We start from the raw sequence: 15,812 nt of genomic DNA on the forward strand, positions 1-15,812 counted from the left end.
AAGCACAGGTAGGTAGAACTGTCCTGCCAGGTAATGTTTGAAGAACCAAGGTCAAGGACAGGTAGGTAGAGCTGGCCTGCCAGGTATGATCTGTGGGGCCAAGGTCAAGCACAGGTAGGTAGAACTGGGCTGCCAGGTAAGATCTGAAGAACCAAGGCAAAGCACAGGTAAGTAGAACTGGCCTGCCAGGTATGGTCTGAGGAGCCAGGGTCAAGCACAGGTAGGAAAAGAGCTGGCTCATCAAGTGTGGTCTGAGGAGTCAAGGTCAAGCACAGGTAGGTAGAACTGGCTTGCCTGGTATGATCTGACCGGCCAAGATCAAGCACAGGTTGGTAGAACTGGCCTGCCAGGTATGGTCTGAGGAGCCAGGGTCAAGCACAGGTAGGTAGAAGTGGCTCACCAAGTGTCTGAGGAGCCAAGGTCAAGCACAGGTAGGTATAATTGACCTGCCAGGTATGATCTGATGGGCCAAGGTCAAGCACAGGTAGGTACAACTGACCTGCCAGGTATGATTTGATGGGCCAAGGTCAAGTACAGGTAGGTAGAACTGGCCTGCTAGGTATGGTCTGAGGGGCCAAGGTCAAGCACAGGTAGGTAGAACTGGCCTGCCAGGTGAGTTCTGAAGAACCAGGGCCAAGCACAGGTAGGCAGAGCTGGCCCACCAAATGTGGTCTGAGGAGCCAAGGTCAAGCACAGGTGAGGTAGAACTGGTGTGCCGGGTATGATCTGAGGGGCCAAGGTCAAGCATAGGTAGGTAGAACTAGCCTGTCAGGTGAAGTCTGAGGAACTTAAATCAAGCACAGGTAGGCAGACTTGGTTTGCTAGGTGAGGTCTGAGGAACCAGGATCAAGCACCGGTAGGTAGAACTGGCCTGCAGGTGAGGTCTGAGGAGCCAAGGTCAAGCACAGGTAGGTAGAACTGGCCTGCAGGTGAGGTCTGAGGAATTCATGGTCAAGCACAGGTAAGTAGAACTGGCTTGCCATCTATGGTCTGAGGAGCTAGGGTCAAGCACAGGTAGGTAGAACGGGCATGCCAGGTATGATATGAGGGGCCAAGGTCAAGAATAGGGATAGAACTAGCCTATCAGGTGAAGTCTGAGGAACTGGAATCAAGCACAGCTAGGTAGCCTGCCAGGTGAGGTCTGCAGAAGTAGAATCAAGCAAAGGTAAGCATATTAGGCTTGCTTAGGTGAGGTCTGAGGTACCAGGATGAAGTCCAGGTAGGCAGAGCTGGCCCACCAGGTAAGGTCTGAGGAGCTAGGGTCAAGCACAGGTAGGTAGAATAGGACTGCCAGGTATGATCTGAGGGGCCAAGGTCAAGCATAGGTAGGTCGAACCAGCCTATGAGGTGAAGTCTGAGGAATTGGGGCCAAACATAGGTAGGCAGAGCTGGCCCGCCAGGTGAAGTCTGAGGAGCCAGGGTCAAGCATGGATAGGTAGAACTGGTCAAGTGAAGCCTGAGGAGCCAAAGTCAAGCACAGGTAGGTCAATCTGACTTGCTAGGCAAGGTCTGAGGAGCCAGGGTCAAGCACAGGTAGGTGGTATGGTCTCAGGGGCCAAGGTCAAGCATAAGTAGGTAGAACCAGACTATGGGACGAAGTCTTAGGAACTGGGATACAGCACAGGTAGGCAGATTTGGCTTGCTAGGCAAAGTGTGAGAAGCAGGGTCAAGCACAGGTAGGCAGAGCTGGTTCAGTGGGTGCAGTATAAGGAGCCCAGAACATACACACAGGGTAGGCAGAGCTGGTTTTACTAGCTGCAGTGGGAGAACGTGGGGCTCGTCAGGTATACAGATCTGGCTTGCCACGTGTGGTCTGAGGACCCAGGGTCACAAGCAGGAGGGCAGAGCCCATCTGCCAAGTGTAATGTTTTGAGAAGGCCTGAAGAGTTGGGGTCCTAAAGAGTTGGGTTCCTGAAGAGTTGGAACTAAGGTCCAGCCTAGATGGGCAGAGCTGGCCTGCCAGGTATGGACTGAGGAGGTCGGTGAGGTAGGTAGTCAGACTTTGAGCTCTTGGATTCAGGCAAGGGTATGTACTCTTGGATCTTCAGGGTGATGCCTGAAGAAGGAAGGTGAGACCTAGGTGAGTGCAGTGGCCACAGGCGAGTCCCTATGGGGCTCGAGGAGGTCTGCGGGCCCTAAGTTAGGCATGAGTTGGTGGCCATGGCTCTCAGGCACTGACTTTGGAGTGGGAGAGAGCTCTCTGGGTCTTGTCACTGAAGTCCTGGGAACATGGTTCTGGCTCACTTTTGTGAACCCAGGTCTTAGAGGGGAGGCTTGGAGAGCACGGCTCAGTCACAGGGAGGGAGAACCCCATCTTGTGCCGTTGGTGGTAGGTGGTTCTCTAGGGCACAGGTCTGCAGAGATCTTTGTGTCCAATGAGCTGAGGCTCGTCGGTGAGTTGTTGGTGGTCAGCTGTGGTCTGCAGGATGTGAAGGGCTAGTCAGACAAGGATAGAAAGCCGGGTTTTTCAGGTTAGGCCTGGGGGAGTTGAGGTCAAGCCTGTGTAGACAGTGCTGCTCTCTCAGGAAGGTGTGAGGAGTCCGAGTTGGGTTTAGCAAGGTGAACCTGGGTCTGTTGGTTGAGATGTGAGGAGCTGGGGGTCCGGCAGAGACAGAGGACAGCTGGTGGAGCCTGGCTTAGGCATGGCTGTGACCCTGCAGGGTGCGCCTTGGAAGAGGACCCAGGCAGGCAGAGCTGAGCTCGCAGGTGAAGCCATTGCATCCATCCATCCGTGTTTGGCGTTATGAGTCTGCGCATGTAAAGCCATGGACAGAGGTATATAAAGGTGATCTTAGATGGGTCCTTGGCCCTGGGTTCAGGAACAAGTTGGCATCCCTAGGCTTGTTAGGTGAAATGGGTAGGCCTGCTCTAGCCTAGAACTGGTGTGATTGGTGAGGCCTGAGAACGCGGGCCAGGTGCGGGTAGGATCCCCGGTGTTAGGTCAGGCACAGGCTGGGGAAAGCCAGAGTCACCTGCCTGGGGAGGTCTCAGGAACACTTAGGATCACGTAGGACAGATACAGTACCTTGAGCCCATTCTTGGTACCCGGGTCACACATGATGGGCAGAGCTCACAGTATTGCAGAGACCCAAGGATCTTTAGCCAGGCCGAAGTGTGGTCTGTAGCATTGGGGTCCGGCTGGCTTAGGGTCTGCATTACTCAGGTGGGAAAAAAAGTAGATTATAACTGGTTAGATAAAGTGAGGGCTGGGGCAGGGGAGGGACAGGATACCGAACCGATGAGGAGCTACATCTGTGAGGTGCGATCTGAAAGGGGCCCCTTGCAGGTAAAGTGAGTTCTAGAGATTATGTCTGGAGGAGGAAGTCTCAGAGGCTCAGGTCGGATGCTGCCATTGCTGAGCTCCTAAAAGTGAGGTCTGATGACGTGGGGCAGCCAAAATCAACAGCTTGGCAGTCCAGCTTCTAGAACTGAGCCTGTTTGGTGAGATCCAAGAGCCTGTGTCAGGCATGGTGTGGCTTCTGGGACTGTATCTGGTAAGGTTCCCCCAAACCTGGACTTTTTCCAGGTGAAGGGCCCCACCATTCATCTCATTACCTAAGCCAGAAACCTCTGGGGCACACATGATTGTCTTGTTCTTTCAATTCATCCTGTCTGATTTCCTGAATCAGTCCTCTGCCCTATCAAGGGTAGAATCGTGTTCCCAACGACCACCGACCACCGGGGCTCCATGCTTCATCCCCCAGCACTGCCTCTCAGCTTCCACCCTCCTGTTCCCACCCCTTCCTTCGTCTAGAATGTGCTGTGGTTCCTCTTGCCCAACCTGTCTTGATGGGCCTCCAGTAGAGAATTAAGCCCTCATGCCCCAAGGCATCCAGTGGATGTCATGAATTAGCATCTCTTCCTTGCTTCTAGGAGGGTGCTAGCCTTGGACCATCCTTGAGAGAATGGAGAAATGAAGCATTGAAAGTATTTCCTGTGGGGCTTAATTCTCTTCACTGTTGAGAAAGGCTGCTCTTACCACAGGACTTTGGTATATGCCATACTGGCTGTTGGAATGCTCCCCCCCCCCCCCCAGTGCTTTCCTGCTCGCTCTTTAGATCCAAGCTCATGTGCTCCCCAGATTGCTTTTATAATTGATTTCACTGCTGTATTTCCATTCTCCCAAGCACTTGCATTTCATTTCACATTTATTGGCATGATTATTATTACATCTCTGGGGAGCCCTCATGGGCTGCTTCTATTGCCTGTGCTGGGAATGTGGTAGGTGGTCCATAAAAAGCTGTTAGGAAGATGGGAATGGATTTCTGAGGACTTAGGTGATACAGGGTGGAGTCTGCAAGTGTGACTAGGTAGGTCTTGGGGATGAGGCTGAGAAGACCTCTCAGGTATGAGCCCTGGGCCTGTCACTGTCCCAGGAGGCAATGGGTCTGGCTGGGGCAAGGCCAAACCCAGGTTTATTGGTATCTGAGGAGGCAGGGCCAAGACCCAGGTAGAAGGTGCTGGATCTTTCATTGCTTGAGGAGTGTGCTTGAGTGTAGGTATGGGGCATTGGGTTGATTAGTCTGAGGATGTAGGGCCTGGCACAGGTGTGAGGTGCTGGGTCTGTCACTGCTCAAGGAGGGCAGGCTGGGCCAGGCACAGGTAGATCCTGACCTGTTAGCATCCAGGTAGGTGGGCTAGTCGCAGGTACAAGATGCTGGGTCTGTCCGTGTCTACAGAGGCTGGATATAGCTTTGAGGTACTAGATCTGTGTGTGTCTGAGGAGATGGGGCTTGGCACAAGTATGAGGCACCAGTTCTGTCAGTGTTCATGAGGCACAACCACACACAGGTATGAAGTACTGGGTCTGTCAGTATTTGAAGATGCTTTGGCACAGGTATGAAGCACTGGATCTATCGGTGTGTGAGGGGACTGGACATGGAAAGGTACGAGATGCTGGTCTTTTGGTTCTGAGGAAGGGGGGCCTGGTACCAGGTATGGAAGCACTGGGTCTGTTTCTGAGGAAACCGGTCCTGGCACAGGTATGAAGCACTGGATCTGTGTCTGAGGAAACCGGGCCTGGTACCAGGTATGAGGCGCTGGGTCTGAGGTGCAGGCTGGGCCTGGTGCAGGTAGGAGATGCTGGGTCGGTCGGTCTGTCTGAAGAGGAGGCCCGGCCTGGTGCAGCTATGAGGCACTGCGTGTGTATGTCTGAGGAGGAAGCCAGGCCTGGTGCAGGTATGAAGCACTGGGTCAGTCGGTCTGTCTGAGGAGGAGGCGGCCAGGTCTGGCACAGGTATGAGGCTCTAGGTCTATCTGTCTGTCTGAAGAGGAGGCCAGACCTGGTGCAGGTATGAGGCACTGGGTCTGTCTGTCTGAGAGGAGCCTGCCAGACCTGGCACAGGTATGAGGCGCTAGGTCTGTCAGAGGAGGAGCCTGGGTCTGGCACAGGTATGAGGCACTGGGTCTGTCTATCAGAGGAGGAGCCCGGGCATGGCGCAGGTATGAAGCCGTGGTTCTGTCTGTCAGAGGAGGAGGAATCTGGGCCTGGCACGGGTATGAGGCCCTGGGTCTGTCTGTCTGTCAGAGGAGGAGCCTGGGCCTGGCACAGGTACGAGGCCCTGGGTTTGTGTGTTTGAGGAGGTGGTGGGGTCTGGCGCAGGTATGAGGCCCTGGGTCGGTCGGTCTGTCAGAGGAGGAGCCTGGGCCTGGCGCGGGTATGAGGTCCTGGGTCTGTCGGTATGAGGAGGAGGCCCAGCCTGTTGCAGGTATGAGGTACGCGTCTGTCTTTGTCTGAGGAGACAGGGCCAGCCATGGTAAGGTCTTCAGTTGAGTCCTGTGGCTCTGATCAGTCCCATGTAGTCTGCCCTGTTGGTCAGCACAAAGAGTTGCCAGCGCCTGCCTGCTGTCTTGCTTCCCAGAGGTGGGTTGGGTCCAGGCCCTCCGTGCTGCACCTATGGAAGAGCTTTGCTCTCAGGGGGCAAGTTTTGTGGCAGGAGGGAGGGGGGCGGGGTGTGCCAACCTTTCCTCAGCACCTTTTCCTGTCTCTCCTAGTGGGTAGGAGGACGCTACTCGCTGTGGTCAGCCATTGGACTCTCCATCGCACTGCATGTGGGTGAGTGTGTGTCTGTTTTGGCGGGGGACCAAGTTGTAGTCTGCGGTCAGGGATCGGGATCTCATGTCCCTGAACACCCTTCTGACCCCACAGGCCACTGTGCTCTCCCCCATTGGCTGGAACATTTCTTTAAGGTCAGGCGGGCAGGCCGGACTTTTCTCTGGGGTTGGTAGATTGGCCTTTTCCTCTACCCCTCACAACCACTGTCCTGTTGTTTCCAGTGGTCGGTGAAGTTAGATTGGCCTTTGCGCTCAAGGCCGACTCTGGTTAGAGAGTCTTTCTGTGGGCCCGAGTCTTCCCAGGTCCTGTTTTTTCTGGCTGCACATCAGCTTTTCCTGGTTCCAGAAGAAGCTGTGTCCACTGCCACGAGGGCACTGGGCATGACCATTTCTGTTGACGCTGCTTTTGTGTCGCAGGATTTGACAACTTCGAGCAGCTGCTCTCAGGGGCTCACTGGATGGTAAGTGCTGAGGCTTGTGTTCTCCCCGGGAGATGTCTGGTTGGTCCAGCTCCCTCCTTCCTTCCCTCCTGGGCAGCTGCTCAGCTCCCACCCGCCCTGCTCTGGTTGCAGGACCAGCACTTCCGTACGACGCCCCTGGAGAAGAACGCGCCTGTCATCCTGGCCATGCTGGGCATCTGGTACATCAACTGCTTTGGGTGCGAGACGCAGGCCATGCTGCCCTACGACCAGTATCTGCACCGCTTTGCAGCCTATTTCCAGCAGGTACCTGCTGCCAGGCCAGGCCTTGGGGCCCACCTATGGGGGGCCTGGGAGGCCCGGGAGCCCAGGGGCCCAGATTCTGGCCTCTCCGGTGGGTTTTTCCCCCAGCTGCCCTTGGGCACAGCCAAGGCCCACTTGTGTTCTGATTTCAGGGTAAATCTGTTGGTGAGTGTTGGCCAAATCCACCATGGGAAGATATTATTGGTTACCGTGGTGGCCAGTCAGAAAGCACGCATCTTCCCTGGGTCATTGCTTTCTTGGCCATCACTCTGGGTGCCTGCCAGAGGGTGGGGCCACCGGCAGGGACCCCTGTGGCTGGTACTCCCTTTGCCCCTCCAGGAAAGCAAGTTCACACCCAGTCTGGGGTCCCCCTTTGGGCTACTCTTGGCCCTCTGCTCCCCCCCCAAGTATCCCAGAATCCCTGGGGACTGAGTAGCCCATCTCCTGTTCCGGATTCTGTTCTAGGCCGTCCTTCTACATGTGTCCCCGGTTGGTTTAGCATGAACCTGGTTTTTGCCCTGCAGCCCTTGGGCAGGCACAGCCGACTTTGGCCAATACCGCAAGCTGATTAAAGAGGCAGCCCAGTATCTGGTTGAGGTGACAGACCTCAAAGGCTGCACACCTTGGACTCCTGCCAGCCTCTCTTTTAAGACATGGTGGCCCTCTTTAACTGATGTCTTAAGAGAAAGGCTGACAGGAGTCCAAGGTGTGCAGCCTTTGAGGTCTGTCACCTCAAAAAGAGGGCCACCTGGCTGACTCGGTCAGAAGAGCATGCCAACTCTTGATCTTGGGGTCATGAGTTCAAGCCCCACGTGGGATGTAGAGATTACTTAAATAAATAAACTAAAAAAAAAAAAAAAAAAAAGACATCCGTTAAAGAAACTGTGACCGATTTCTGCTCTTAGGGAGGTCTTTCTCAGACCTCCATACCCCCCCCCACCCTCGTCATGGCTCCTTCCTACAGCGTCTGAGCCAGAAAGCTGTGCGCCTTGTCCTCACGGGGGAGGGGAGATACAGGGGTACTGCCTGGGGACACCACACAGGGTTGGGAAGCTACGCGTAGTGTAGCCTGGGCAGGATTTCTGCATCAAGAAAAGCAAGACCTGCAGCTAGAGGGCTGGGTTTCTGTCCTGTTCCAGGGCGACATGGAGTCCAACGGGAAGTACATCACCAAGTCTGGCACTCGCGTGGACCACCAAACGGGCCCCATTTTGTGGGGGGAGCCAGGGACCAATGGCCAGCATGCCTTCTACCAGCTCATCCACCAAGGTACAGACCCTCTGGCCTGGGCAGGGGTGTGCTGTGCACGTGAAAGGCCAGCAGAGAGCTCTCCGTCCGGTGGCTCCCACGAGCTGGGATTGGCACGTGGGTGACCACTGTGCCCTTTACAGGCACCAAGATGATACCTTGTGACTTCCTCATCCCAGTCCAGACCCAGCACCCGATAAGGAAGGGTTTGCACCACAAGGTAAGAGCCTCATCCAGCCTCTCCTCACACTTTCTCAGGCTCACCTTACACCTGGGCTACTTAGGAGCTGCTGCTTTGGTTGGCAGTTATGCGAGTTTCCTATTCTTGCCATGATAAATTACACAAACTTCGTTGGCTTAGAACAACATCCAGTTTTTATCTTGGTTTTCGTGGGTCTGAAGTCTAGCAGGCTCCGCTGGGTGTCTGCTTAGGGCAGGACCAAGGTCCAGTTTCCTTAACGGCAACTGGGAGTCATTCTCAGCTTCAAAAAGCCGCCTTTGCCTGTGGCGCTGTCCCATCTCAGAGCTAGCAGTGGTGGGTTGAGTCCTGCTCCAGCCTCGATTCTATCCTGCCCCTTCTCTTGCTCTCTCTGACTGACTCATTTGTCTTCAGTCTTCTACTTCTAAGAGCCCATGTGATTACAGTGGGCCCATCTCTCCCTGTCACAAGGTCTGCTATCTTCATTCCATCTGTCATGTAATACAACCCATATAGGTGTAACAGCGGGGGTGGGGCAGAGGTCATGAAGGAAGATCCTGCTTAACCACAGCAGCAGATGGGAAAACCGTAAGGTAGATGTGGCTGGGGTGCCTGGGGAGCTCGATCAGTTGGACATCTGAGTCTTGGTTTTGATTCGGGGTCGTGAGATGGGAGCCCTGAGTCAGGCTCTGTGCTCAGCAGGGAGTCTGTTTGGGATTGTCTGTCTGTCTCTTTCAAATAAATAAATAAACCTTTAAAAAAACAAGATAGAGGGGCGCCTGGGTGGCTCAGTGGGTTAGGCCGCTGCCTTCGGCTCAGGTCATGATCTCAGGGTCCTGGGATCGAGTCCCGCATCGGGCTCTCTGCTCAGCAGGGAGCCTGCTTCCTCCTCTCTCTCTGCCTGCCTCTCTGTCTACTTGTGATTTCTGTCTGTCAAATTAAATAAATAAAATCTTTAAAAAAAAAAAAAAAAACACAAGATAGATATTGCTAAGTTCTTAGCAGGGTCCTTGGCAAGTCACGTGTATCCCTTAAAGGGCAGTCACTGTTGTCACTTACTTTATTGTGTCATCAGAGGTGCCCTGCCGTCCCCCCGCCTTGCTCCACTTGAGCTCTACACTGGGGGCTGGGACTAATCCCACCTGGGAAGTGCCAGGCAACCTCTGCCTGTAGCTCAGGCAGGACTTCCAAGTGGAACTGGGTGTGTCTCTTGTCAGATCCTCCTGGCCAACTTTTTGGCCCAGACGGAGGCCCTGATGAAGGGGAAGTCGACAGAGGAGGCCCGGAAGGAGCTGCAGGCTGCAGGGACGAGTCCAGAGGCCTTGGAGAAGCTGTTGCCACACAAGGTCAGCACCTCTCCTGAAGTGGGCTTTGGTTGGCCTCCTGGAGCCAGAAGGATAAAGTTGTGGGGTCTGGGTAGGGATTCATGGCGCGCCTGGGATATCCAACCCCGTAGGAGGGACTGTCCTTACAGATAGGCATATCCCAACCTCTGGGGCAGGATGCACATCCCTTGAGGATTTGGGGGTCATAACTAACCGTAGGACATTCCCCGGTATTTTCTAAAGGTCTTTGAAGGAAATCGCCCAACCAACTCCATTGTATTCACCAAGCTCACGCCATTCATTCTGGGAGCCTTGATTGGTGAGTGGGGGGGGGCAGTCCTGGCCTGGGGCGGGTTGGATAAAGCCAGTTGAGGGGCGCCTGGGTGGCTCAGAGAGTTAAAGCCTCTGCCTTCAGCTCAGGCCATGACCAGGGTCCTGGGATCAAACCCCACATTGGGCTCTCTGCTCGGCAGGGAGCCTACTTCCCCCTCTCCCTCTGACTGCCTCTCTGCCTACTTGTGATCTCTCTTTGTGTCAAATAAATAAATAAAATCTTAAAAAAAAAAAAAAGCCGGTTGAGCCCTAATGTGCCCCATCTGTCACCTCTGCAGCCATGTATGAGCACAAGATCTTCGTTCAGGGTATCATCTGGGACATCAACAGCTTTGACCAGTGGGGGTGAGTTACTGCTCCTCAAGGGGAGGGTGAAGAATGCCTGTGGATTTCACTTGTGAAGCTGGACCCTTCCTCTTACCATTCTTTCTCCTTGTCCTGGCAGGGTGGAGCTAGGAAAGCAGCTGGCCAAGAAAATCGAGCCCGAGCTTGACGGCAGTAGCCCAGTGACCTCTCATGACTCTTCCACCAATGGGCTAATCAGCTTCATCAAGCAGGAGCGAGAGGCCAGAAGCCAATAAACTCATGCCCGGCTGCAGTCCCTGTTGTGACTGGTCCTTCTTGTCCCTCCTCACCAGAGATGCACTGCACGGTCCTGCCCAGAGCAGCCTCTGGTCGCGGGCTTGGCGCATAAGCCCTCTGGGGGAAGCTGGTCTGGAATTGCCACCCCGCCCTTCCATGTCCACGCGCCCTCCGTTTTACCATCTGCTCAAGTGTTTCAGTGCAGCTGACTTTTCTGACCACGTTCACTTTGTCCATGTACCAGATAGAAAAATAAAGATGCCAGAAAGGAGGTTGTGGGCTCAGCCTCTTCTCGTCTGCAGAAGGTGCTCTACCCAGGAGTTAGGTGCCTGGTAGGAGTGATGTGCCTTGCTTGATTGAGGCTTGACTGTAAGTGGTGAATAGGTCCAGAGTGGAGGATGGTCCCTTGAGAAGAGAGTGGAGGGGGTAGAGCACAATTGGAGTCACAGGGGCAGCTTGGCTTCTGGAAGCAAATCCCTTCTCCTTTGTCTCCTCCTCACCTCTGTGACTTTGGAGGAATTGCATCCTTCTGTTCACTGGATAGTTCTAAGAACCTGCATGAGATTATGTCCATTGGGGTGAATACCCAGTCCCGATCAAGGGTGATGTTCATCTTCTGGCCTGGCCAGATGCTCGGGTAATTCTTTCCTTTTATAAGACAGATGTTGAAAAAAAGGATTTTAACAAATAACCCTTTTCTTTCTCCTTTTTTTTTTTTTTTTTTTTAAATTTATTTGACAGATCAGAAGTAGGCAGAGAGAGAGAGGAGGAAGCAGGCTCCCTGCCGAAAAGAGAGCCCAATGCGGGGCTCGATCCCAGGACACTGAGATCATGACCTGAGCCGAAGGCAGAGGCTTTAACCCTCTGAGCCACCCAGGCGCCCACCCTTTTCTTTCTTTTTTTTTTTTTTTAAAGATTTTATTTATTTGACAGACAGAGATCACAAGTAGACAGAAAGGCAGGCAGAGAGAGGGGAAGGGGGAAGCAGGCTCCCTGCTGAGCAGAGAGCCCAACGTGGGGCTCAATCCCAGGCAGAGGCTTTAACCCACTGAGCCACCCAGGTGCCCCCCTTTTATTTTCTATTCAAGATACCAAATAATTATTTTTGACCAACTAGGCAGAAGGGGAATTTTATTTTAAATTGTTGATGAGCTGAACTAAAAGGCAGACTAGAGGCTGCGCTTCCGGGATCTACACCCTAGATCACAACACAGTTTAGACAGGAAGACTGCTCCCCTTTCCCAAAGCCCTGCTATCCTCCATGCTGTCACCACAGTTGCCTTCACCCCAGTCTCTCCTGGGCCACCCACTTCTGTGTTTTACTCTGGCTGGGTCATGTGCCTTCCTCAAGGAAAGCCAGGATTTGTATTTTTGCTCCCATAAGGAGAAGGCAGACCACACCCAGGAAGGCTCAAATGGAGGAATGTCCTAAATACAGAAAGTGTGACCATGCAGGTGCCAGTGTCTGCATAAAATAATACTCAGAAATTTTTAGTACTTCTCCATTGTTTGCTTTTTTTTTTTTAAATTCCAAAAGTGAATGCCCACTTCTCAGTTTGATAGATGTGATATAAAGATGTTTTTTTGGGGGGGTGCCTGGGTGGCTTAGTCGGTTAAGCAGCTGCCTTCGGCTCGGGTCATGATCCCAGGATCCTGGGATCGAGCCCCAATTGGGCTCCCTGCTCAGCAGGGAGCATGCTTCTCTCTCTCTCTCTGCCTGCCATTCTTGTGCTGTCGCTCTGTCAAATAAATAAATAAAATCTTAAAAAAAAAAAAGATGTTTCTTGATGTCAGGCCCTGTCAAGGCTCCTGGCAACCAACCTCCTTTCTTTACTACATTTAATTTTTTTTTTTTTTAATTTATTTGACAGAGAAATCACAAGTAGATGGAGAGGCAGGCAGAGAGAGAGAGAGAGGGAAGCAGGCTCCCTGCCGAGCAGAGAGCCCGATGCAGGACTCGATCCCAGGACCCTGAGATCATGACCCGAGCCGAAGGCAGCGGCCTAACCCACTGAGCCACCCAGGTGCCCCTACATTTAATTTTTTTAAAAAGATTTTTATTTTATTTATCTATTTATTTATGTTTTTAAAAGATTTTATTTATTTGACAGAGAACACAGGTAGGCAGAGAGGCAGGCAGAGAGAGAGGAAGGGAAGCAGGCTCCCTGCTGAGCAGAGCGCCCAATGCGGGGCTCCATCCCAGGACTCTAGGATCACGACCTGCGCTGAAGGCAGAAACTTTAACCAACTGAGCCACCCAGCCACACCTATTTATTTTTTTAAGATTTTATTTATTTACTTGATGGAGATCACAGGTAGGTAGAGAGGCAGGCAGAGAGAGAGAGAGAAGGAAACAGGCTCCCTGCTGAGCAGAAAGCCCAATGCGGGGCTCGATTCCAGGACTCTGAGATCATGACCTGAGCTGAAGGCAGAGGCTCAACCCACTGAGCCACCCAGACGCCCTTTTTTTTTTTTTTTTTTAATTTGAGGAAGAAAGAGCAGGAGCAAGAGGGAGGGAGAGAAACTCAAGCAAACTCTGTTGAGCATGGAGCCTAACGCAGGACTCAACCTCATGACCCAGAGATCACAACCTGAACCAAAACCAAGAGTCTTGGATGCTTAACCGACAGAACCACTGAGGTGCCCCAACCCACCTGCTTTCTTAATGTAGCTGATGAAAAGCGAACGTCTTTTCCCATCGGAGGCATCTCTATTACAAACGAGCAAGCACAAAAAAGGTCTAGAGAGAGAAAAATTCTAGGTGGCAGGGCCCCTCAGGCTAACTTGGCTTCACATGAAGGATCTGTTAGGAGTGGGACCACTGCTCCTCTCGCCAGCTGCTGTGTCTCCTGTCTTGCTTTATGCAGGAGGAACTTGCACGGGTCAGTTAGCCACATGTCCCTTGGCCCCGCCTTGCTCTCCTCCCCATGTCACCACACTATCCTCCCTTGTGGCTTCCGCTTGTCCTATGGCAGCCAATAGTTGAGTTCCTGAGCAGTATTATTCAGGGTTCTCCAGAGAAACATAACCAGTAGGATATAGATAGACGTAAGATGTATCATGAGAATTGGCAAACGTGATTACAGAGGCTGAGAAGTCCCACAATATGATGCTCCCCACAAGCTGAAGAACCAGGGAAACCGGGGCAGGTAGCTTTCAGTCTGAGTCTGAAGGCCTGAGAACCAGGATCTGATGTCTGAGGGCAGGAGAAGATGGATGTCCCAGCTCACTAAGAGAATTCACCCTTCCCCTGCCTTTTTGTCCTCTTAGGGCCCTCCAAAGACTGGGTGATACCCACCCACACTGGAAAGGGCAGAGCTTTGTCACTCAGTCTACTGATAGAAATGCTGTTCTTTTCTGGAAACACCATCACAGACAATCCCAGAAATAACACTTTACCAGGTATCGGGGCACCTCCTAGCCCAGTTAAGTTGGTACATAAAAACCGCCATGAACATCTCTTCAATGTGAGATTCAAGCAGCCTTCAGCGTCTTCATCCTGTACTTGCTCAGATAAATACAAACAGGAGCGCCTGGCAAGCTCAGGCCGTGGAGCATGCCACCCTTAATCTCTGGGTTGTGAGTTTGAGCCCCAGGTCGGGGGGCAGAGATTACATACACACACACATAAATATTATTACCTTGATGATTTATGTGAGTCTATCAGGGGAGTCCAAACCCTATAAAATCATTAAGTGGACTGCTTCAAGTCACACATACGAGCATCTTGTTAACACTGTTCCAAGGACACCAAAATAATGTTAGTTTCAAATTTGATGTTAAATTGCCTCTGAATTTCAGAATGGGGCAACAATTAACATCTTGAAAATTCATCTTAAGTAATAAGCCTTCCTGCTGTGATCACACTTTGAACAAGGGGCTGTAGTCAGTAGTGTTATGTGAACAGGAGACTGATGATGGAGAAAGCTCAGTAACGACTGGAAGATGTCTTGCTGTGGTAGCAAGAATGCCAGTTTTGAAGTCTCTTTCTTTTTGTCATAAGCAGAATATATACCCTGGGAAACTTAGCTAAAGTAACAAGTATCTGCCAAGTCATCCAGCTTCTGAATAGACCTGAAATGAACACCAAGGTCAGACTTCACAGTGCTTTCTAAAGCTTTTATAGCAGATTGGCACTGATAAACCCGTAGCAAAGTGGTTTCGTCTCCAGGTTTGTGCTGGGTCTGGAGCCAAACATATGAGGCATTTATATCCTGCTTAAAAATGTCAGTCCTTTAAGACACACACTTCCTTTGCACGCTATAGTATGAAGACTGCAATAGTGTCTTTGCAATCTGTATTTTTTATTTTTTTAACTTTTAAAATTATTTTTCTTTTCCTTTTTTTTTAATTAAAGATTTTATTTACTTATTTGACAGAGATCATAAGTAGGCAGAGAGGCAGGCACAGAGAGGAGGAAGCAGGCTTCTTGAGGAGCAGAGGGCCCAATGTGGGGCTCAATCCTAAAACCCTGGGATCATGACCTGAGCTGAAGGCAGAGGCTTTAATCCACCGAGCCACCCAGGTGCCCCGCAATCTGCATTTTTTTTTTTTAATTGGGTTGAGGTGGGGCACCTGGGTGGCTCAGTCCTGGGATTGAGCCAGCATCAGGCTTTCTGCTCAGCAGGGAGCCTGCTTCCTCCTCTCTCTGCCTGCCTCTCTGCCTACTTGTAATCTCTGTCTGTCAAATAAATAAATAAAATCTTTTTTTAAAAAATTGGGTTGAGGTATAATTTACATACAGAAAAATGCACCTTCTTTTGGGGTGCAGTTTTGAGTTCTGACAAATATAACCACCACCGGTGAGATACACAGAATTTTCATTATCTGAAGAGGTAGATTCCTGGCACCCCTTTGTGGTCAAACCCTACCCCATGAACCCAAACCCTGGCAACAATTGATCTGATTTCTTTCTTTGAGGTTCACTTTTCCAGAACTTGGACTTTTGTGTCTGGCTTCTTTCATTTAGCATGATGTTTTCAAAATTCACCTAGGTTGTGCCACAGGCATTAAAAAGAAAATTTTTTTCCCTTACAGAAAATTCCAAACACATAAAAGTCAAGTAGTATAATAGATCTCTATGTGTCTAACGCCAAATCTCAACAGTTGTCAACTCATGGCCCACTCCAATAATATATAAACATTTCAACGTGTACCTGTAAAAATTAAACTTTTTTTTGTCTTAACGATAATACTATTATTCCACTTAGGTAACATCTTTTGGCAAGACTACTTCATACCAAATGGTGCGTTCTTCCTACCTCAGGAGCGTTCGGAGGCACCTCTGTCTGGGGCTCCGGGATTTTGAGCCCACAAGAGCAGCCAGTGTGACCCGCGCAGCTCAAGGAA

The 15,812-nt window shown here is 51.5% G+C and overlaps 1 protein-coding gene and 1 long non-coding RNA gene across 2 annotated transcripts in view; one reads left to right on the forward strand and one right to left on the reverse strand.

Moving 5' to 3' along the window:
• Positions 1-10,735, forward strand: part of GPI (glucose-6-phosphate isomerase) — a 27,795-nt gene extending 17,060 nt beyond the window's left edge. The window contains exons 10-18 of the mRNA XM_059151981.1: positions 5,995-6,055; positions 6,472-6,515; positions 6,627-6,779; positions 7,916-8,045; positions 8,168-8,244; positions 9,441-9,569; positions 9,792-9,867; positions 10,160-10,226; positions 10,327-10,735. Coding sequence (XP_059007964.1) covers positions 5,995-6,055; positions 6,472-6,515; positions 6,627-6,779; positions 7,916-8,045; positions 8,168-8,244; positions 9,441-9,569; positions 9,792-9,867; positions 10,160-10,226; positions 10,327-10,462 — 873 coding nt within the window. The 3' untranslated portion in view covers positions 10,463-10,735. The remainder of the gene's footprint in view (positions 1-5,994; positions 6,056-6,471; positions 6,516-6,626; positions 6,780-7,915; positions 8,046-8,167; positions 8,245-9,440; positions 9,570-9,791; positions 9,868-10,159; positions 10,227-10,326) is intronic.
• Positions 9,592-15,739, reverse strand: LOC131817995 (uncharacterized). Its single transcript, XR_009348653.1, has 3 exons — positions 15,725-15,739; positions 10,303-11,111; positions 9,592-9,606 (listed from the first exon to the last, which is right to left on the reverse strand). It is a non-coding gene; the product is annotated as an uncharacterized LOC131817995 (long non-coding RNA).
• Positions 15,740-15,812: the final 73 nt, after the last annotated feature.

This window comes from Mustela lutreola, chromosome 16 (assembly GCF_030435805.1).
Source record: "Mustela lutreola isolate mMusLut2 chromosome 16, mMusLut2.pri, whole genome shotgun sequence".
NCBI classification, from domain to species: Eukaryota; Metazoa; Chordata; class Mammalia; order Carnivora; family Mustelidae; genus Mustela; species Mustela lutreola.